The sequence below is a fragment of the Carcharhinus amblyrhynchos genome, chromosome 23, assembly GCF_965287045.1.
Source record: "Carcharhinus amblyrhynchos chromosome 23, sCarAmb.v2.hapA, whole genome shotgun sequence".
NCBI classification, from domain to species: Eukaryota; Metazoa; Chordata; class Chondrichthyes; order Carcharhiniformes; family Carcharhinidae; genus Carcharhinus; species Carcharhinus amblyrhynchos.
In genome coordinates this window covers 40321519-40344706 of record NC_137346.1, presented here as the reverse complement: position 1 = coordinate 40344706, position 23188 = coordinate 40321519, and the positions used below count along the sequence as shown (strand labels likewise).

The following is a 23188-nucleotide window of genomic DNA, read 5'->3' as shown; positions in this document are numbered from 1 at the left end:
ACCCTCTTCTTCTTATGGATGTCTATTAGTTGAATGAGGCCCACCCTGGCTGGTCTGTCTGGTTTGATGCAGAATGTGGTATTAGTAATGTGTCACGCCATACTGTCTCACCACCTCCCTGAAACGATATCAGTATCTCCCTGCTCTCCTGTAAGCTGGAAAGAAATCCCACAACACCAGCTTAAAGTCCAAACAGTTTTATTTGTAGCAAAAGCCACAAGCTTTCAGGACAGCGTATCCCTTCATCAGATGGCTGGGAGTTCTGATCATAAACAGGGCACAAAGACACAAACTCAATTTACATGCATAATGATTGGAATGAGAGTCTTTACAGTTAATTGATTCTTAAAGGTACAGACAATGTGAGTGGAGAGAGCGTTAAGCACAGGTTAAAGAGATGTGTATTGTTTGCAGACAGGAAAGCTACCCAAGTTACGTCTGTGTCCAGGCTCTGAGCTTCTACTGATCAATTTAGTCCAATCTCCCTCTTCCCATGGGTAATCACTGTACGGAGGTATATGACCTTGGGTCGCAAAACTTTAATTTTCTTCGGGTTGACTTTGCAACTTAACGAGTGGAGCATAGAACGTAGAACACTGCAGCACAAACAGGCCCTTCGGCCCACAAGTTGCGCGGATCATATCCATACTTACCAGGCCATAGAACTATCTAAAACTCCCAATCCCATGTCCTCATCCAGAAGTCTTTTAAAAGACCCCAGCGGTGGATTCCGGGGAAGTGCCGGAAGATTGGAAAACGGCTAATGTTACGCCGTTGTTTAAGAAGGGTGGCAGGAAATTATAGGCCGGTTAGTTTAACGTCTGTTGTAGGTAAAATGTTAGAATCCGTCATCAAGGAGAAATAGCGAGGCATCTTGAGGGGAATTGCTTGATAGAGCAGACGCAGCACAGTTTTGGCAAGGAGAAGTCGTGTCTGACGAATTTATTGGAGTTCTATGAGGATATGTCTAGGGTGGTGGATAGAGGAGAGCCGGTGGATGTGGTCGTTCTTGATTTTCAGAAGGCGTTTGACAAGGTACCTCACAAGAGGTTATTGCAGAAGGTAAGGGGGCATGGAGTTGGGCGTAGGGTGTTAGTGTCGATAGAGGACTGGTTGTCAAATAGGAGGCAGAGAGTGGGGGTCAACAGGTGCTATTCGGATTGGCGGTTGGTGACTAGTGGAGTGCCCCAGGGGTCGGTGCTGGGGCCTCAGCTTTTTACCATTTGTATAGATGATCTGGAAGAGGGAACCGAGTGTACGGTGTCGAAATTTGCTGATGACACCAAGATTGGTGGAACAGCAAATTGTGCGGAGGGTGTGGAGAGTCTACAGAAGGATCTAGATAGGCTGGGCGAATGGGCCAGTAACTGGCAAATGGAATTTAATGTTGGCAAGTGCGAGGTGGTCCACTTTGGTAGGAATAATGGTAGGAAAGACTATTACTGATGTGCCGAAAAACTGCAGCAGGCGACGGTGCAGAGGGACCTCGGGGTCCTTGTGCATGAGTCGCAAAAACCCAGCTTGCAGGTGCAGCAGGTGGTCAGGAAGGCAAATGGGATGCTGGCCTTCATAGCGAGGGGGATTGAATATAAAAGTAGGGAGGTCTTGCTGCGGCTGTATAGGGCATTGGTGAGGCCGCAGCTGGAGTACTGTGTGCAGTTTTGGGCGCCGCACTTACGCAAGGATATTTTGGCCTTGGAGGGAGTGCAGAGGAGGTTTACTAGGCTGATACCGGAGTCGAGGGGGTTGAGCTATCAGGAGAGGCTGAATAAACTAGGCTTGTACTCGTTAGAGTTTAGAAGAATGAGGGGAGATCTCATTGAGACGTATAAGATGATGAATGGGATGGATAGGATAGAGGTGGAGAGACTCTTCCTGCTCAGAAAGGACAGTAGGACTAGAGGGCACAGCCTCAAGATAAAGGGGGGGGGGGGGGGGGCGGTTTAGAACGGAGTTGAGGAGGAACTTCTTCACTCAAAGGGTGGTGAATCTCTGGAATTCTCTGCCCGTTGAAGTGGTGGAGGCTAACTCGCTAAATATATTTAAGACGCGGGTTGATGGGTTTTTGATAAGCGAGGGGATTAAGGGTTATGGGGAGAGGGCGGAAATCTGGAACTGAGCCATGACAGATCAGCCATGATCTTATTGAATGGCGGGGCAGGCTCAAAGGGCCAGATGGCCTGCTCCTATTTCTTATGTTCTTCTGTTCTTATGAGTTTGCCTCTACCACCACCGATGGCAGCCGATTCCACTCACTCCCCACCCTCTGAGTGAAAAACTTACCCTTAACATCTCTGTACTTGCTTCCCAGCACCTTAAACCTGTGTCCTCTTGTAGCGATCATTTCAGCCGTGGGAAATAGCCTCTGAGAATCCACCCTATCTATACCTCTCAACATCTTATAAACCTCTATCAGGTCGCCTCTCTAGGGAGAAGAGATCTAGCTCCCTCAACCTATCATGTGAGTAATTCATCCAGCAAGGTTACATGCTCCTCTTTAGCATTAGTGTAACAATAAATCATCTACATATTGGACCAAGCACTTGGGTCAAGAAAACTTTTCTAGGCCAGTAGCTACTTGCCTACCACAGGGTTTCCATAATTCCCCGCCCATCTTTCACAGGCAAGTCCAAGTATATTGCTGTCCCTGGAAGGTAAAGACAAACTTGTACTGGCAGGACCGATTTAAAAGGGATGGATCAGAAACCATTACTGATATCCAGCACCTTGAAAAACTTTGCCTGGGCTCCCTGTCTTATCGTGGTGATGGGGTTGTGGCTACTGTGGGAGCTGTGTGGGGTAATCTTATTTAACTCCCAATAATTAATCGTTAACCTCCAAGATCCATCTGCCTTTCTCACAGGCCATATCGGTGTATTGTTTGTAGATGCCTATCGTCTCCACACCCCCTGCTGTAATGAACTATTACTTTGGCCTCTGTCTGTCTGGGAAACTGACCGAGGTTTAGAACATAAGAACATAAGAAATAGGAGCAGGAGTAGGCCATCCAGCCCCTCGAGCCTGCCCTGCCATTCAATAAGATCATGGCTGATCTGTCGCTGCTCAGTTCCACTTTCCCGCCCTCTCCCCATAACCCTTAATCCCCTCTCCTATCAAAAACCCATCAACCCGTGTCTTAAAAATATTTAGCGAGGCAGCCTCCACCACTTCAACGGGCAGAGAATTCCAGAGATTCACCACCCTTTGAGTGAAGAAGTTCCTCCTCAACTCTGTTCTAAACCGCCCCCCTTTTATCTTGAGGCTGTGCCCCCTAGTCCTATTGTCTTTTTTGAGCGGGAAGAGTCTTTCCACCTCTATCCTATCCATCCCATTCATCATCTTATACGTCTCAATGAGATCTCCTCTCATTCTTCTAAACTCTAACGTGTACAAGCCCAGTTTATTCAGCCTCTCCTCATAGCTCAACCCCCTCGACTCCGGTATCAGCCTAGTAAACCTCCTCTGCACTCCCTCCAAGGCCAAAATATCTTTGCGCAGGTGCGGCGCCCAAAAATGCACACAGTACTCCAGTTGCGGCCTCACCAATGCCCTATACAGCTGCAGCAAGACCTCCCTACTTTTATATTCAATCCCCTTCGCTATGAAGGCCAGCATCCCATTCGCCTTCCTGACCACCTGCTGCACCTGCAAGCTGGGTTTTTGCGACTCATGCACAAGGACCCCGAGGTCCCTCTGCATCGTCGCCTGCTGCAGTTTTTCGCCTCGTAAGTAATAGTCCTTCCTACCATTTTTCCTACCAAAGTGGACCACCTCACACTTGCCAACATTAAATTCCATTTGCCATTTCCTGGCCCATTCGCCCAGCCTATCTAGATCCTTCTGCAGACTCTCCACACCCTCCGCACAATTTGCCGTTCCCCCAATCTTGGTGTCATCAGCAAATTTCGACACTCTACACTCGGTTCCCTCCTCCAGATCATCTATATAAATGGTAAAAAGCTGAGGCCCCAGCACCGACCCCTGGGGCACTCCACTAGTCACCATCCGCCAATCCGAATAGCACCCGTTGACCGCCACTCTCTGCCTCCTATTTGACAACCAATCTTCTATCCATGCTAACACCTTACCCCCAACTCCATGTCCCTCGACCTTCTGCAATAACCTCTTGTGAGGCACTTTGTCAAACGCCTTCTGAAAATCTAGAAAGACCACATCCACCGGCTCTCCTCTATCCACTGCCCTAGACACATCCTCATAGAACTCCAGTAAATTTGTCAGACACGACTTCCCTTTAATGAAACCATGCTGCGTCTGCTCTATCAAGCAATTCCCTTCAAGATGCCTCGCAATTTCCTCCTTGATGACAGATTCTAACATTTTACCTACCACAGATGTTAAACTAACCGGCCTATAATTCCCCGCCTTTTGCCTGGCACCCTTCTTAAACAACGGCGTAACATTAGCTGTTTTCCAATCATCCGGCACTTCCCCGGAATCCAGCGACGTTTGGAAAATAACCACCAAAGCATCCACTATCACCTCCGCCATTTCTTTCAGAACCCTCGGATGCATTCCATCCGGTCCTGGGGACTTGTCCACAATCAGCCCCTCCAGTCTGTCGAGCACCGCCTTTCTAGTAACAGTAATGTCATTAAGACCCTCCAGTCCTACCACCTTTCTATCGCTAACACCCGGCAAATTATTCACGTCCTCCTCCGTGAAGACAGAAACAAAAAAATTATTCAATACCTTAGCCATATCCCCATCCCCTACCACTAGGTCCCCTTTCTCATCCTCTAAAGGACCAACATTCACCCTAGCCAGCCTCTTCCTTTTTATATATTTATAAAAACTCTTGCTATTCTTTTTTATATTAAGCGCTAGCCCAGCTTCATAGTTTCTCCTACCCTTCCTTATCAACTTCTTTGTCAATCTTTGTTGACATTTAAACCTCTCCCAATCCTCTTCTCGCCCACTACTCTTAGCTACTCTAAATTCCTCCGCTTTTAGTTTAACACTTTCTTTCACCTCCTTTGTTATCCACGGCTTATTACCTCTCCTCCTACTGTCCTTTTTGACCATCGGAATAAATTTCCGTTGAGCACCAAGAAAGATCTCCTTAAAGATCCTCCACTGCTCCTTAACAGACCCTCCCTCCAACGCGCTCCCCCAGTCCACATTCGCCAATTCTTCTCTCATCCTACCGTACTCCCCTCTATTCAAACAAAGGACGCGTGTCCGGGAACCCACTTTCTCCTCCTCCATCTGCACCAGAAACTCCACCATACAATGATCACTCTCCCCAAGAGGATCCTTCACCACAAGGTCCCTAATTCTACCCGCCTCATTACATAGCACCAGATCCAAGATAGCTCGCTCCCTCGTCGGCTCCAACACACACTGTTCGAGGAAACTATCCCGGCAGCATTCCAAGAACTCTTCCTCGAGCCCCCCACGTCCAACATGGGTCAACCAATCAATATGCAGATTGAAATCCCCCATAACTACTGCCGTCCCATTCTTGCACGCCGCACTTATTTGCGTGTTAACAGCCCGCCCCACCTCCAGATCATTATTCGGGGGCCTATAGACGACACCCACCAGCGTCTTCCTCCCTTTGCTGTTCCTAATCTCCACCCACAACGATTCCACCCTCTGCTCCTTGGCTCCAATATCATCCCTTGCTACCACCGTGATGCTATCCTTAATCAGCAGAGCTACGCCTCCCCCTTTTCCCTCCTGCCTATCCTTCCTAAACACTTGATAGCCCTGTACATTCAGCTCCCAGTCCCTGTCACCCTGCAGCCACGTCTCTGTAATGGCCACCAGATCGTATCCATTTGTGTCGATCTGCGCCATCAGCTCATCCACTTTATTCCGAATGCTTCGTGCATTCAGATAAAGTGCTTTCATCCCAGCCTTCACCTGGACCCTATTTGTCGCAACGCCACCAACTATACTCACGCCCCCTACTCCCTCTATTATTGGGACATCCTCGGCCTCTTCCCTTACATGTACACTTTCCTTAACTTTAGACCTCGTAAGGTCACCTACCCTCACACCCTCCCCCCCCCTAATTAGTTTAAAGCCCTGTCTACAGTCCTCTTTACTCGATTTGCCAACACTCTGGTCCCAGCACGGTTCAGACCAACCCCATCCCTCCCGAAAAGGTCCCACCTACCCCAATACTGGTGCCAATGCCCCATAAATTCAAACCCATTCCTCCCACACCAATCCCTGAGCCACCCATTCACTTCCTTAATCCTGTCAACCCTACGCCCATCTGCACACGGTTCAGGCAGTAGCCCAGAGATAACCACCTTGTCGGTTCTACTTCTTAATTCCATTCCAAGCTTTTCATACTCCCTCCCCAGATCCTCAGTCTGCATTTTGCTTACGTCGCCGGCACCCACATGTACCACAACGACCGGATTCTCACCCTCCCACTCCAGGTTCCTCTGCAGCCCAGCTGCGACATCCCGTACCCGAGCACCAGGCAGACAACACACCCTTCTGTGCACTTTGTCATTGTGACAAAGGACAGTGTCAATACCCTTCACCCCACTATCCCCAATAACTACTACGTTCCTTTTCCTTTTCTCTTTGCCTATGTCCTGCTGCAGCACTGTACCGTGTGCAGCTTGTTCACCAACCTCACCTGCCTCGTTCTCGTCCAAATTGGAAGCAAGAACCTCAAACCTGTTATGCAGATTAAGAGGCTGAGGCCTCCGCTCCTCACCCACCTTCCTCTTCCCAGTAGCCCCCTCTTGTCCCTGACCCTTAGAGTTAGCCAGTCTAGGGGGGGTGGATGTCACTTGCACCCCATTGACAATGGCACCCTCTCTCCCCTTGATGAGCCTCAGTGTCTGTAGCTCAGAGGCCAGCTCATTTACCCTGAGCTGGAGCTCCTCCAGCAACCTGCACTTACTGCAGACATGGTCACTGGGATGAACCCTAGGGTCCACCAGTTCCCACATCATACAGAAACCACACATCACATGCCCTTCCATTATTTACTGTAGTAGTTTTGAAAAAATTTTTTTTTGTTTGTTTTTGTTTGTTTTTTTGTTTTTCAAACGAACTCACCTGGCCTTTTCTCTTTCCAGCCCTTTTTGATATTAAGCCCTATTAACTCACTCTGCTTCCCTCTCACTCCGCTGCCCGCTCAGACGCTGCCTGCTGTCTACACCAGGCCTCCTTTTAAACCTGGCGCTGATTTAAATCTGATGAACCACAACTGCCTGCTAACCACTCCCTTAGAATTCTTAAAGCAGTAAATACAATAAATAAATGCTTTAAACAGTTCTACAAAGAACAAAGTGCTTTAAACTTATTTTAAACTGGTTTTTAACAGTTAAAATCTTAGCTGTCTCTCTGCTCCTTCACTCATCTGTGGCTTCAGATCCGGCTCTCCAAGTAACATTTCCAAGTAACGGGCCACACTCATATTTACGCTACAAACGCCCCATTGTTTCTTTGAAGCACCTTCCTGATAACATTTCACTACTAATTGTTAAGGGATCAAACTAAATTCCCCTATCGTGCTAACCCTATTAACTTAACATCAATCATTCTAGTTGGGACATGCTTTGCTAATCGTAGCATCAATTAGCTGGATCAAATGAAAGATTACATTTATTCATGTAACCGGACCCAAGGATGCATTTTTGGGAGAAAGTTGACTAATAGCAGGCTGCTGAGGCGTTCCTGGTCAGGGGATGTAATACGTCCCTCCTGTTTGTGTCCTGTGAAAACGCAATGTGATTGTGCCCATAACTGGGCAAAGGATTATAATGTGGAGATGCTGGTGTTGGACAGGGATAAACACTGAGAAGTCTCACAACACCAGGTTAAAGTCCAATAGGTTTATTTGGTAGCAAATGCCACTGGGGCTAATTAGTTAGTTAGTTATTCTATTCAAACTTCTTGGGGCTAGGAGATCAAGGGATATGGGGTGGAAGTGTGTCAGAAAAAAAAATCAGGCGATTGAATTCAATGATCAAAATAAATGGCGAAGCAGGCTCAAACAGCCTACTCCTAGTTCTTATGTTACCTAGATTGAAGTAGGAAAAAAGTCACTTTTTCCCCAGATCCCACCGATCCCATTTAATGCTTTGCTGATTGTAAAATAACTGATGTCTGGACAATACTGATATTTCACATCACTGCCATTTCTGGATTTTTGATAAAATGATTGTTGCATTCCATCAGTGGAAGAAATACTTAAACAATACAAAATGTTCCAACTCCTTGTAATCTACAACTCAAGTACAAAGGAGATAGGCTGCTGCAACAACAGTATGGAGCTTCGCAGGCATATCAGTGGTAGCCTGCAAAACACGAGTCAACTCTGACCGAAACTTCAAGAAATACTAAACAAGACTGGTTGATAGCCTCGACTTCAGGAACTTGTGATTTTATTAAAACACTAACTTCCTGGCCACTTAGCTGGATGAGTGCAGTTCAACACCATATTGGACAGAGCTTCCCACTTGATCAGCACACCAGTCACAAGCAATTCAGTTCCTCCATCAGTGGTGCACAAAATAGCAATGCATATCATAGATGTACTGCAAATCTTCAATGCTCTTTTGACAGCATCTTCCAAACCCATGGCCTATATTCACCTTAAAAGGACAATAGATGCATGGGAATATCAACACCTCCAAGTTCCCATCCAAGCCACACGCCATCCTAACTTGAAACGGCATCACCTTCCTTTATTGTCAGAGTCAACATCCCAGCTCCCTCCCTACAGAAGGATTGCAATGGTTCAAGGTAGCAGTTCACCATCACCTTTAAGGCAACTAGTGATGGACAATAAGTGCACGCTCAAATCCCATGAAATAAAAATTAGCATGCACTTAATTATGTTACAACGGTCAAGAACTGGATATTGATGGTTGAAATTGGGAGAAATTTAACAGTATACTAACCACTGGAAAATAGTACAGCTCCAGCAGTCTGCAAAAGAAGCATTTACGAATGAGTAACGTGGGAATATTCTTCAATGATGGTCAAAGCTCAGTCCAAGGTATGTACTTCTTATTTCATGATGGCTCAGCAATGTCTCCAGGATTTACGAACTAGGATTATTCAGTTACCAGTGGAAAGCAGTTAGTCAGGTCAACTGATTTTGAATCAAATCCAACAAATTTGTCCAGGATGATAAACAAGAAATGGCATTTCTTTATTCAAATACTACTGTAAACAATTTGTAAACAGAGGGTAGGCATGGCAACTATAGATCCCTTAATAAACAAATTAAAAAATTACACCTATTTTGTAATAACCACATTTTAGGCTAAGATAAAAACCATTTATGCAACTAATTAGGCCTGTTGTCGACAAGAATAATCTACAGTAAGACTGTCACCAGTTCATTCAGGCTTTACATTTCAAAGTGGTGCTTTGACTGTTGGGACAGGCCAGCTTATTTCTAGGCTTAGAGAACAAAACTAGTTCACCCACTGAAGCATTAACTTTTAGTTTACGTGCCACACACCCTCTGCAATTTATACAAGAACAAGTAACCTCGTTAAATAACCAACACAAATTTGCAAGAGCACAAGGGGAAAATTTTTAAGTGTGTTCAGAAGCTTTCAAAGGCTCGCTCATTGAGTGACAAATCCAGGGACAAAGATACGAGTCTTAGGCAGGGGTGGGGGGCAGGTGGTGGTAACACTGATCATGAAATATTAATGCAACTGCCCTTGGATGCATTTGTGTACATCAGTCTGCAAGTCAAAATAATGGCCAAGCTCCCCAAGATGGCATGCATTTTCACTTGGCATTCAAAGCCTCAAGATTAGAGGTTCTGTTGATTAGCATGATAAAGCTGGCAACAAATAAAAGAATGGTAGGTATACTAATCTGGAGTTTCAGACAGGTCCTTTCTGGGCACGCGAGAATAGAAGACGACAAACATAATTATCCCATTCAAGCAGTGAAATCGCTACTCACCAAGTTGGTCCATAAACACATGGCAAACTCATTCCAGAATATGTCATTGAACCAAAAAATTTTTTTTTGCATTTGTAAGGACACCATTATGGTATGAAATGGAGATGCCAGCGTTGGACTGGGGTAAACACAGTAAGTTTCAACACCAAGTTAAAGTCCAACAGATTTATTTGGTAGCACAAGCCACTAGCTTTCAGAGCATTGCCCCTTCATCAGGTGAGTGGGATTTCAGGACACAAACTCAAATTTACAAAATAACGGTTGGAATGAGAGTCTTCAAGTTCTCCAAGGCAACCTTCATGACACACAACAGAGTCTCTGAGCAGAGACTGATAGCTAAGTTCCGCATACGAGGACGGCCTCAAGTCGCACTATCTGTAACCCCCACGACTTGCCTCGGCTTGCAAAATCTCACTAACTGTCCTGGCTGGAGACAATACACATCTCTTCAAGCCATGCTTAACCCTCTCTCCACTCACATTGTCTGTACCTTTAAGACCTGATTACCTGTAAAGACTCACATTCCAATCATTATCTTGTGAATTCAGTTTGTGTTTTTTTATATGGCCTTGTTTGTGGACTGAAGTCCCACTCACCTTGTGAAGGGGCAGCACTCCACTTAGTGGCTTGTGCTACCAAATAATCATGTAGGACTTTAACCTTGTGTTGAGACTTCTTATACCATTATGGTACCCAGGCACTGATCTTTTGAAGCATTTTGACTGAGTACGTCTATTGGCAAATCTGTTAAATTAAGAGACTGTAATCAGTCACTGATTTAATATCAATCACCCCAATTGTCAACTGCAGCTGTATAAGGTCCTTTGATCATTTGCTTGAAGTCTCAAAATTCACTTGATTCAATTAAATTCATCATGGCCTCTATTTATCCAGAGGTCCCTCAGGCAGCCTGAACATTTGGACAAGGTTTCTTTTCACATATTTCCGCTTTCAGCTTTTGAACTTTCCACAATCTAAACCTGATAGACCTGTGAATGTGAAAGTAGCCACAGAAACAGACAACGAACACAGACACTAATATTGCAAGTCTAGAACTGATCATAGAGGCTAGAAATAAATAGCAAGATCAAATGCTAGAGACAGTAATGGTGTAACACATTAGCTGAAATCCAAAAGGCAATCAACAAATAAAAGGGCAAGAGGACGATATGGAATGGAAACATATTCTGCTGCAATGGGAACTGTAATAAAAAGCTGTTCAAGTGATGACAGCAGACCATGGCTTCAGTATGTTGACTGCTGCAGTATCATAGCAGTTATATAACTAGTCCAATAATAAGTATAAATCCAATGGCAAATTATGAAATTTAGTTCTGCTTATTTTGGGCAACAGCTGACCATAAAAGCTACTGGTGTATTAATGTTTTTCATTGAAAACAAGGCAAAGCAGCATTTGCAATATTTTTAACACTTAATAAACCAGTTTTTCTCCAAATGCAAAGATGTTTCCATACATTATAAACTAAATTCCATTCCTGAACATGTAAAACGGAAAGATGCTGGTGTACCGGCAATGTTACTGGGCTAGTAATCCAGAAGCCCAGACCAATAGGCAGGAAACACAGGTTCAAATCAACTTCAATAAATAAAACTTGGAATTGAAAACTAATCTCAGTAATGGTGACCATGAAATTAACAATTACAGAATCCCTATAATGCAGAAAGCCACTATTTGGCCCCATCAAACACGCATGGACAACAATCCCACCAGGCATTATCCAATAACCCCACTTATTTACCCCACCAATCCCTCTGCATCAACAGGCAATTTAGCATAGCCAATCCACCTAACCTGGACATCTTTGGGTGCTCAAGTTTCCTCCCATAGTCCAGAGGACAACCACAGACACGGGGAGAAGGTTAAAACCAGGGTCACCTGAGGTCAGAATTAAACACACAGGTACCTGGCACTGTGAGGCAGCAGCGCTAACCACTGTGTCACCACGTCACCCCACTGTTGTGAAAACTCATCTGGTGCACTAATGTCCTTCAAGGAAGGAAATCTGCCACCCTTACCTTGTCTGGTCTACATGGAACTAAATCCACAGCAACACGGCCCCCTGAAATGGCCTAACCCCTAAGTTAAAGGGCAATTAGGGTTGGACAACAAATGCTGGCTTTGTCAGTGACTACAAAAAAAACAAGGAAATAGTAAATGGCTATTTAAGAGGGTAAGCACACAACCAATCCCAAAAAAGGATACTTTCCACACAGTAGCTACAACTGTACCCCAGCGATTACTTGGCAAGACCCAAGAACTGCTTAATTCCAAGCGATACCAGTTTGACTTGTTAGCAAAATTTACCTCTACTGCAAAGCAGCAGCATGTTATGAACTATGCAACACTGCCTGCAATGCAGCTGGACCCAATCAGCTGCCGAGATCAGTTTTTAAAATTCAGGTGGGCTCAGTTTAACAATATATTAAGAAAACTAGAGATTACCAGGGAAAGGCAAGAGGAGAGGGAAGAAATGGGGTAAGCATGCTTTATTTCCAAATATAGCAAAACATTGGAATTAAGTAGAAGCAGTTCCCTTATTGTTCTACAAGCAAACTGTTAGCATGTCATATGCACGTGAAATAGGAACTATGTTCCCAAATTAAGAGTTTACAGTACAGTGTGAAATGAAAGGCTAGGCTCCGTCAAGGACATACTTTTCAGATTGCTGAAATTTCACTGGGGTTACTTATAATGTAGGGTCAATTCACCTTGATTATTAAATCAATATCCACATGATGCTTAAGGACATACAAAACTAGCAAATTCAAAAGTTTTCATTAGCCAACACACTTATTGCTATAGGATATTAGAAGCCAAACCATTGGATACACACATTTTTATTGCAGATTTCAGATTAAGAGAAAAAAGCAACATGTTTAGTATCCATTATTAAAACTCAAGATTAAACTTCAACTGATAGTATTGCAGTCACATTTTTATACAATTTATGAATCCCTCTATACAGAAAAAGGGAAAAATACCACCCAAAATAACATGGTAACGAACCACACAATTGCATACAAGTGTACTGTTCACATGAAACAACCAGCTATGCCGATACTACTGACCCAACTAGAGTAGTCAAAGACAAGTCACTGTACAGGCAATTTATTAAAAATTCATTTTAATCTTTGTCTTCAAATACATACTGTGAAAAAGTACATTACATTGCATCAATGTTAAAGCACCACTAAAGCAAAAAGAAAAGAAAACAACTTTTGTTCCCAGCATGCTTTCAGTAAGGCCTGTCACGTCGCTCTGATCTGTGATCACTTCTGAAATAAAAAACAAAAATATCAATATTTTCTCCACAGATAATTAGATTTCACTGACAACAGTGCAACAATTTTTGCCAAAGGCCTGATTAGACAGCCAGGCTTATATGACTTTAGGTGAAGTTTGTCTGTCAAATGCCACAGAACTCCACAAATCGAAAGTCTGATGCAGATACAAACAGGGATCAATCATCCACTAATGAAGCAACATTTACAAGCTCAAGAAATTTAAGTAAAGCATCAGAAAAGAAATAAAGGCTTGACATTGCTTGATCTAAGGCAGGGATGTCTAAGTATGGAACTTGATTTCACGCAATTTGGAGGGTGGCGGTGGGTTTGGTGTGAGTGAGTGAGTGGGGATTGGACACAGCTGGATTAGCAAGGAGAGAGGATGACTTCAACCTGTCCCCAAGCGATTAGAACGTTCCCTCACCGGGAACTGAACCCGGGCCACGGCGGTGAGAGCGCTGAATCCTAACCACTAAATCACCAGGAAATTGAACTACTAGACCATTGAAAATTGTCAGGATGGCCAAGTGGTCTAAGGCACCAGATTTAAGCAGTGTGGCAGTTTCCTTTGTGCTGTCCTGATGTATTGTTCCCTTTTGGGAGGCAGTGGCATAGTCACTGGGCTGGTAATCTGGAGACCCAAGGTAATGCTCAAACCCATGTTCAAATCCCACCACGCTTGGTGAAATTTGAATTCAATTCCCTTAAAAGAGGCCAAGTGATTAGAAGTCCTAGCAGTGCCAGAACTCTGTCAGGCTGTGATTGCAAGGAGGCCCTGCGATGGAGAGCATGGAAGTAAAATGGGCACATCAGATTGGCAGCCCAGGGAGGGGGTTTCTAGGCGAGGTGAGGAGTATCACTGGGATGGGGGCATACCCCCAATGCAGTCCCTGAAGGATATACCCCTTTTTCCTAGCTTTTAGGTAATTTTCTTAAAAATAGCAGCTGCCCACTCCAACCATATTGTGGTGTACACAATCTATTATCCCAGTTAATTGGCTTGGTCACAAGCTCAACTGCCTATTATTTATTTAAAATGAAAGGGTTGTCAATTTCAGCACTTGACCCTCCCTCCTACAGCATCTTGGGAGACAGCAGGAAAATGGTGGAATTGCCACCTGCCGTGTTTAATACACAAACAACTGGGGAGACTGCAAAATCCAGCCTTTTAAATTTATTAGTATCGTAAGTAGGCTTGCATTAACACTGAAATGAAGTTAGTGAAAATCCTCATGGTTCCTTTCTTATTGCATCAAATTTTTACATTGCCACGATTAAACTTTTCCTAGTAGCGTTCAAATAACTCACAATTGGTCTTTTCTCTTCTCCAAAAGATAACAAAGTTCTATTTAAGTCCATACCTTCCTCCACCCATTTTTCCAGAACCATAACCACGATCTCCACCTCTGCCTCCACGGTATCCCCCACGGCCTCTGAAACCACCTCTTCCATGATGTTCTAAGAAAACAGAAAGAACTCTAGTTTTAAAAGACTAAAGTTGAAGGAAGGCACCTGGAATAATCTGCAAGCCTCAATATTAAAATTTGAATTATTTTAAAAGCTGAAAGCATTAATTTTAAACCCAACTATTCTGCACTAATCTATAAAATCCAGCCCTGGAAATTAGTTCAGCCACGGCTCAATTGGTGGTACTTTTGATCCTAGAAATTCCAGGTTCAAGTCACAATGTAGGGCTTGAACACAAAATTCAAAGGCTGACACTCCAGTACAGAACTAAACTCAGGTCCTATCTGCCTATTCAGATGGATGGTGCTACTTTGACAAGCAGCAGTGGAGTTATCCACAGTGTCCTAATCAATCCATTACACAAGGACAGATGATTAGGTTATTCACAAATCAATACAGTGCATAACCCAACCATTCAAGTTTGCATTGACTCTCAGGAAGATCATTCTAAATAATCCTATTCCCCTGCCTTACTTCCATAACTTTACACTTTTTTTTTCCTGATAATCCAATTTTCTTTTGAATACCTAAATCAAACCTTACTCCACCACCCTCTCGAGAGGTTTGTACCACATTCCAATGACCCACTGGATGAAATGTTGCATTGTCACCTCCACCACTTCACATCACTTTTACTCTGCCAATTATTTTGAAACTGTGCCCTCTCGTTCTTGATGCTCCAGAGTGGAAACACCTTCTATTTACACTATCCATATCGCTTAGGACCTTGAATAACTTGATCAAGTTTCCACTGTTTTCTCTCCTAGGAAAAAAAGAGACCCACCTTCTCCAATCTATGCTCTTTATCCCCAATTTGTTATGGACAGATTGGGTAACACTTTTCCAAAATTAAAACAGCAGCTACATTTCAAAAAGCACTCGATTTGACTGAAAGCGTGCGAGGCAAATACATGAAAAGCCATATGTACATTTTCTTTAACATTAGCTTCACTGGTGGAGGTTTCTGAACAAAGAACAGGACAAGTAAAACAAAATGTAGATAACAGAATAAGATATTGGTTTTGATTGCAATACAGACCACCACTGTCAGCTCTGGGAGTTTTGCACTGGTTGCATTCATTTCTCCATGCAAAGTTGACATTTCCACATGTCCTAGAAAAAACAAAATCCACTTTTTGTATTTAAACAATGGGCTGATAACAATTTCAAGTATTACCTTGAATTAGTCTAGGTCATGGATTTTTAAAAATGCTAACTCATTGTTTTCACAGATATGACCAAACCAACAATTGTGGATATTATAGAAAACATTGAAACACATTTTCATGACTTACGGATTTGGGCAAGTCCAATCATCACCTCTTGAACCGCCACCTTGAAAACCACGACCACCGTGGCCTCTGCCCATCTGACCTACAAAGGAAAAAGGTACCCAAAAGTCACACTTCAGAGTTAAAATAAAAATCCCAATTTCTGCCAAATAGAAATATTTATATACCTCCACGACCACCTCTACCACCTCGTACGAACTCGGATCGCCTTGTCGCGAAGGAAACTTTGATGATGTTTCCATGGAAATCCTTTCCTAAAAGGAATACATTATTAGTCACTTCAGCAGGGTCAACGAATTCAAGGTTAAGCAAAATCTACATAAAGCAAAGTGGATATTTCCCCTGGTTACATTTGTGAGACGACAATGCTAAGTCACATCAAGGTTCACAAATCTCTCATCGGTATGCAATGTCTATGTTTATGACATCAATGGCATCCTTCTGGCTACGAAGGTGCTGCCATTTATGAAACGTCTATATGTAACTCCCAGAGTGAACAAGGAGGATGAAGATATGTTGGACCATGACATTATTGCAACAGAAGCAGGATAAAGCAGTCCTTTAAAGCACCTTACGTTAATGCAAATTAGTTACGTTTATGATCAATTTGGACAATACTTCTCATTACAGAATCAAGCAACATTATAATCAGGAGTCTTCCTACTTCCAGTGACTGGCTGCAGACTGTCATGCTGTTGCCTTCTTTAACTCTGCTACTTCAGTTCTGTCATTGGGGTAATTTTAAGAATTAGTTCTGGCTCAGTTAAAGTCACATCTTTAAGAGAGTTCAAATTCCTCTGCAGGGCTTTAGCACAATCTAGGTCGACAATCAACAGTGCCATGAAGGGAGAGAGTACCACAATATTAGAAGTGCCACCTTGGCAACTTTTTGAAAAGCTACAAGGCTGGTCAGGTAGACTGAAGAAACCTGTAGCATTATTTGAAGAGAAGGGAATTTGGCCATTTTACAGAACATCACTTCTTTCATGTTGTTTTTGTGAGCAACTTACGCAATTGGCTAGTTGCCTCCACAACGGAAACACAGAGAAAGAGTGCTCTTTAAGCGTGAAATGGTATCAAATTTAATGTATAGGCCACTACCACAAAAATTGGTCTGTCAGTGATATACAAATTCAATTTAAAAGAATCTTACCATCAAACCAATCAATTGCTGCTTTTGCTGATGGTGGATCATCAAAAGACACTGTTGCTTCCCCCTTCAGTTTGCCTGTAACTTTGTCAGTATAGAGGTTGATCATGGCATTTCCAGTTTTTTTATTAATCTATGAATGAAACAAAGCTCAGTAAGACAAATGATGGATCATCTACATCCTTCCCCAGATGTATGTAAAAAAGACCATGCACAAACCTTAATTACACCAATCTGTTTAAAGAAATCAGCAACTTGTTCAGTTGTCACATCATCTCCAAGGCCCTGAACAAAAATGGTGTTGTTATCAGAGTTGTCGTCAGAAGCTGTGGATAAAAAGACAGGTTTTATAGGCTTGCAAGTCTTCCTTATAGACACTAGTCATTATTAAATATAAAGCTCCAGAGTCAGATTATTAAAGACATTCTGAAAATACAAGGACATCATTTCCCTACGATGCACAATTTCAACTCAATCAGTGTCAAATCTGAATCAATTAACGATACTCAGAACACCAGGATGACATGGAACTAGTGATAACAAAATCATGCAAATTGAGAAATGAAAAATGCTCCCAGGACAGGGCAAAAATGGTGCATTTCCAGAATCAGGTTCCTAGGATGAAAAATACTATATTAAAAGCCCAAAGGTCAGCAGAGAACAATACACAGGCAGTACCAATACATAGGCTGATTATCAAGTTTATGCTTGCAGTCAACAGGGCACGTCATTTAAAATAAACTAGTTTAATGAACAAGTAAGCCACTCAATTGATTCAGATATAATCCAGATATCCAGTTAATAACTAGTTGCAGTTTTTTTTTTAAAACCAGAAAAGTAATGAGATGTCATTAGTCCGTAGAATATTGAAGTTCGCCTACCAGGATTAGGCCCCTGTCCACGATCTCTTGAACCTGCAGAGAAGAAAGAGGACAGGGCTCTAAAACTAGTTTTTAAAATGATTTAATTAAGCAAGGCAAAGTTGCACACTTACACTACATTAAGTAGGAACATTCATTCAAACAGAACCATAACAATGTTTTCAGTTTCTTTGGGTGCAACACTATCCAGAAATAGCAACCATTGAACTTACTCTTCTTTATTTTTAGCCCAGAATTGACTTGCATATTGGTTTTCACATCAAGAATGTGTACTGCTTCATACCATCACACTGATTGTGTCCCAACAGTTCCCTCCTCTTAGATGTTTGCGTGAACAGGATTTGTTTGCTATATGCATTGACTGACATTAAGAAAGCTTCTGAAACTGATGTTTTCATGCCTAAATACAAAACCCAATTGTCCTAATTAGACTTTATGGCAGGCGAGCATCAGTACACAAAACCTTAACTGATTGATCATTTACAGATAGGACAATTTAATACATAATTTTAGGTATGCAATTTATGCCCAAGGCTTTTATCTTTACAATATTTGAGAACAGTTTCTGTCTTGATGCCATTGGTCTAGGAAGAGTCACTGCTGATAATTCTTACAGAAAACACTGTTAAGCTAGACAGGTTGAATTACAATAATAGCAGGCCCAAATGCTTTGTTTGGATAATGCCACTCGGCCAGCTCCTATATTTCATTACCATCTTGCTTTGTAAATGAATCTCAGCACTCGCTGAATCTGTTTACTTAACTTTTTAAGATAAAGAGGTTTCACAACACAACCACACTATTACCAATGTAGTCAGACTAAAAGAAAAAATATTTTCTTCATACATTTGATGGAGGATTTGTCCTAACTGTTTCTGCCCAAAAATAAACTGAACACTCGAGTTGTAATTCTGATAACTTTAGTGAAGACAAATGATTGCCCATTGTGATGGGATCCACTGCCTCTCCTTTTTTAATGCACGGTCCCTTCAAATACGGTGCACAATACCTTAAAAAGGGGATAACTTGAGCAACCTGTGCAAGACTTTCCAGGTTGCTACGTGACCGTGTGCACCCACAACTTAAGAGGACTTAATTGACGAGGACTGGAACATCAAGTCCATAACTCATTTTCCAGTTTAGGTTTTCTATTTTTAGTACTAAACCTTGAAAGGTTGCTTTGTCTCATTTTCTCCATCCAACATTCCATTTTTCCCCCTCACCTCAGCCCCAAACTTAGGAACAAATCTCAATATTGCTGTTGACAGAAAATCCTGAACCCTTGGCCAAATGCATGCTTTACTTCCAGACCGAATAAGCTCTCAGCAGTATACGCTGAACGCCCTCACTCAAAGTTACGAGGAAATGGTGGCTTTACGTCACAGATGTCATACAGAATTTCACTGAAACAGTTCCAATACTCCGAACTTACCACCAAAATTATTGAAGCCACCACGGTCACCACCACTGCAGAGGAAAAAAATTGAAGAAATGACGCTTTCCTCATGCCAGTTACAGGTTGAAACCAAAAGGCTTTAGCTTGACTTGATCCAAGGTATTGAATGTTTTGACACCGTTACTGCCACGTGCTAGTTTACTATTGATGACATAACCAGGGTATTCACAAACCTCAAAGAGAGTTTGCAAATAACTTAAAACAGCAGCAAAGCTCTTTACTTCAAAAATGATTAGGATGGAAAATTTTAGTGTCTAATGTTGGTGTAAGTGCAATTGTGTTTCAAAATTTGAGTGCTACTGGAGTACACCTGCCATTTAGCCTTTAGGTGAAAGCTTCAATTTATTTTAAAAATTGGCCAGTAGACTTTCGACTTGTTTGCTTTCAATAACGCCAAAGCTACTCAAAAAGCTTTTTGTAATTTTATGAAATTTTGCAGCTTCAGAAACCACAGGTGTGTGCAATGCATGAGCTTCAGTTAAGAAGAGGTCGAGAAGTGTACTAGTTCATTCACTCTGAAACCTGTGGCACACAAAATGTAGAGCAAAGTTAACACAAAACAAGTTTAATCATCTTACTTCAAAAAGATTTATATAACTAACCACATGTACTTAGGTTCAAGGTGAGAAGTTATAGAAATACGCACGGTCATTAGTATAAGTAGACGTGGGGTGCCTTTAAGTCCGAGAACTTCCATTCAAAGTTTAGGTTCAAAAGCTTCACTAATTGTGCCAGAACTCATACCAATCACAAACTGAAGGGGTATGTCAAGTGTCCAAGTTAACAAAGTATATTTATTTTGATAAAACGTGGTATGATGTGGTCTCGATGCTTAGTTAAAATAAAAGCTGAATGCATATTTAGGAGCACATTCAAAGCCAGCAGGGAAAAAGAAAACAGGAATACAGAACCCAGTGCAGATGAGCATCACGCTCAGTGTAACATTAAAATGTGAACGCTTTACTCGCCCTCTTATTTACCACAAGCTTCCACACAAAGAAAAATCAGCCTATCCTAAACATGTGACTGCATCATCCTCAGCCAAGTCAGTAAACGCACTGAAATGTTAAAGCAACCTTCCCCAAGCCAATTCCGATGCAGCCCCAAAACATTAATACAGAAACAGTTTTATACGTTTAGTACTTGTTTTTGGCTAACTTTTAAGGTAGCACATCCCAGCACTATAGACAGATTCAACAGTTGTCTATGGCAAGGACTGCAACAGTATGTCGCTTGGGGTTTACTCCTGGAAGAACGTCACTAATTTCACTTGCGTTATGAATCCTTGGTTAATTCATTTGTTCCCGTTCATGCTAAAAGAAAGATAATAATTACAAAAACTCTTTTTTGTAGTGTTTCCCAACCAAGGAGACCACAAAAGAGATTACAGAATGGATGATTTTAAGACTTGTGATGATGGTTTGAGATTAGGTTGATTGACAGGGTTGTGTGATCATGTGGTTACTGGATAGAGCTAGGTATCTAGCAGAGGAAAAACAGCTTTCAGTTCCAGTTTGGGTGCGCTTGGAGACAAAGGTCCACGAGCTGCTTTGGAGCCCAAAATCTCTCTCTGGGGGCTTCAAGATTGACTGCAGTCCTTAAAGCAGGTGTATTTTGTGGTTGCTGACTGTGTTTAACATGGAGTTAAGTCTGTGGGAAAGAGTGTTGATTGATTGAGGCTGAGACAGTGATGGAAATTAAAGTTGTTTCCTTTCATTCTACTGTTCAACTGTTAAGAGTTAAAGAGCTTTACTTGCTACAGTTATACTTGGGCTGTGTTAATAAATAAAGCTTGTTTTTGCTAAAGGGGATCCCTGGTTTGTCAGCAAAGCTGCTCTAAAGTAGGGCATCTTGTCCTCATATTTATGCCAAAGGGGAAGAGGCTATTAAGGCCTATTCTGGCTTCCTAATCCAAGTTGGGATTCTGGTCCCTAACAGATAACTGGTCACCAGTTCAGTGAACCTTTAGCTGTATTATTTTATTAACTGATAATGCACGATTTATTAAAACGTTAAAGGCTGTCAGCATCTAGTTGTTTGAAACAAATCCCTTGAGAAAATCAATTTTGTAGATTTGAGGTGTTTTGCATTGTCTGCAAAAAAAAAAGTTGCCATGGGCCGTTTTGAAGCTTTGTAAGACTAGTCATAGTAGGCCAACCAGTCTTTTTGAGCCCTCTCTATCATTCAATAAGATCAAAGCTGATCTGGTTGTGCCTCAACTCCACTTTGTCATTTGTTCCTCATAACCACTGATTCCCCTGTCCACCAAAAATCTGTCTAGCTCATCCTTGAGCAAATTCAATGAGCAAGCCTCTACTGCTTTCTGGGGAAGAGGATTGCACAGACTAATGACTTAAAGAGGTCTACCATTGACTGAGATGAAGAGGATTTTTTTTAAGAATAAAATAGGTCCGTAGTTCTAGATTTCAATATCACCTCCTTTATCCTAAACACCAATGCATTTAAGTCTAACCCTTTCTTCACAAGATGCGTTTCTCAGCCCAGGAATGAATTTAGTGAACTTTCTCCATACAGCTCCTAACACAATTATATATTTTTTTCAAAAAAGAAAATTGAAACTGTACACATATTCCAGACACGGTCTCACCATACTGCAGTAAAACTTGCCTACTTTTATATTCCATTCCACTTGCAATAAATGTCAACATTCCATTTGTCTTCCGAATAACATTCTGTACCTGCATATTAACTTTTGGCGATTCATACGCCAGGACACTCCGATCCCTCTATACCACTGAGTTTTGCAATCCCAGGGGCGGTACGATGGCACAGTTGTCAGCACCGCTGCCTCAGTGCCAGGGACCCGGGTTCAATTCTGGCCTCGAGTGACCGTGTGGAGTTTGCACATTCTCCCCGTATCTGAATGGATTTCTTCCGGGTGCTCCAGTTTCCTCCCATACTCCAAAGATATGTGGGTTAGGTTGACTGGTCAGCTAATTGACCTGAGTGTCAGGGGTTAGCAGGGTAAATGTGGGGTTATGGGTATAGGGCCTGAGTGGGACTGTGGTCAGTGCTGACTCAATGGGCCAACTGACCTCCTTCTGCACTGTACAGATTCTATGACTCTCTCCATTTAAATTGCACGCTGTTTTTCTATCCTTCCTGCCAAAGCAGACAAGTTCTCATCTTCCCCACATTAAACTCCATTTGTTAAACCTTTGCCTGCTCACTTAACTCGACATCCCTTTGCAGACACTCTACCGCTTCTCGCCAACTTCCTACCCGTCTCGGTACTATCAGCAAATTTAGCTACCATCCAAATCATTTGTGTAGTTCATAAATACTAGAGCCCCAACATTGATCCCAATGCATTCCACTTGTCGCATAGCTCACCAACCTGAAAAGGACCCATTTATCCATGCTCTCTACTTCCTGTTAGCTAACTAATTCTTTGTCTATGCCGCTGTTTTCCCTACAATGCCATTTTGTGTAGTAATCTTGGATGTGGCATCTCATGGGATGTCTTCTAAAAATTCAAGTACACCACATCCACAAACTCCCCTTTATCCACTTTGCTTGTGACTTAAAATCTCAAATTAAACATGATTTCCCTTTCACAAATGCATGTTGATTCTAGTCAAATTATAATTTAAAGTATCCTATGACTTTCTTAATAATGAATTTTAGCAATTTCCCTATAACAGATGTTTGCTTAGGGCCCCGTTTTTTTTTGGAGTAAAGGGATTACACT

General features: G+C 42.4%; 1 protein-coding gene across 1 annotated transcript in view; it reads right to left on the bottom strand.

Annotated features, from left to right (window-relative positions):
* Positions 1 to 13050: 13050 nt before the first annotated feature.
* taf15 (TAF15 RNA polymerase II, TATA box binding protein (TBP)-associated factor) overlaps positions 13051 to 23188 on the bottom strand; it is a 28483-nt gene continuing 18345 nt past the window's right edge. Inside the window, exons 8-16 of the mRNA XM_080210897.1 lie at positions 19453 to 19487; positions 18021 to 18053; positions 17359 to 17465; positions 17143 to 17272; positions 16157 to 16243; positions 15993 to 16071; positions 15737 to 15810; positions 14592 to 14688; positions 13051 to 13221 (exon numbers count right to left, since the gene is read on the bottom strand). Of these exons, the coding sequence (XP_080067023.1) occupies positions 13182 to 13221; positions 14592 to 14688; positions 15737 to 15810; positions 15993 to 16071; positions 16157 to 16243; positions 17143 to 17272; positions 17359 to 17465; positions 18021 to 18053; positions 19453 to 19487 (682 nt within the window). The 3' untranslated portion in view covers positions 13051 to 13181. The remainder of the gene's footprint in view (positions 13222 to 14591; positions 14689 to 15736; positions 15811 to 15992; positions 16072 to 16156; positions 16244 to 17142; positions 17273 to 17358; positions 17466 to 18020; positions 18054 to 19452; positions 19488 to 23188) is intronic.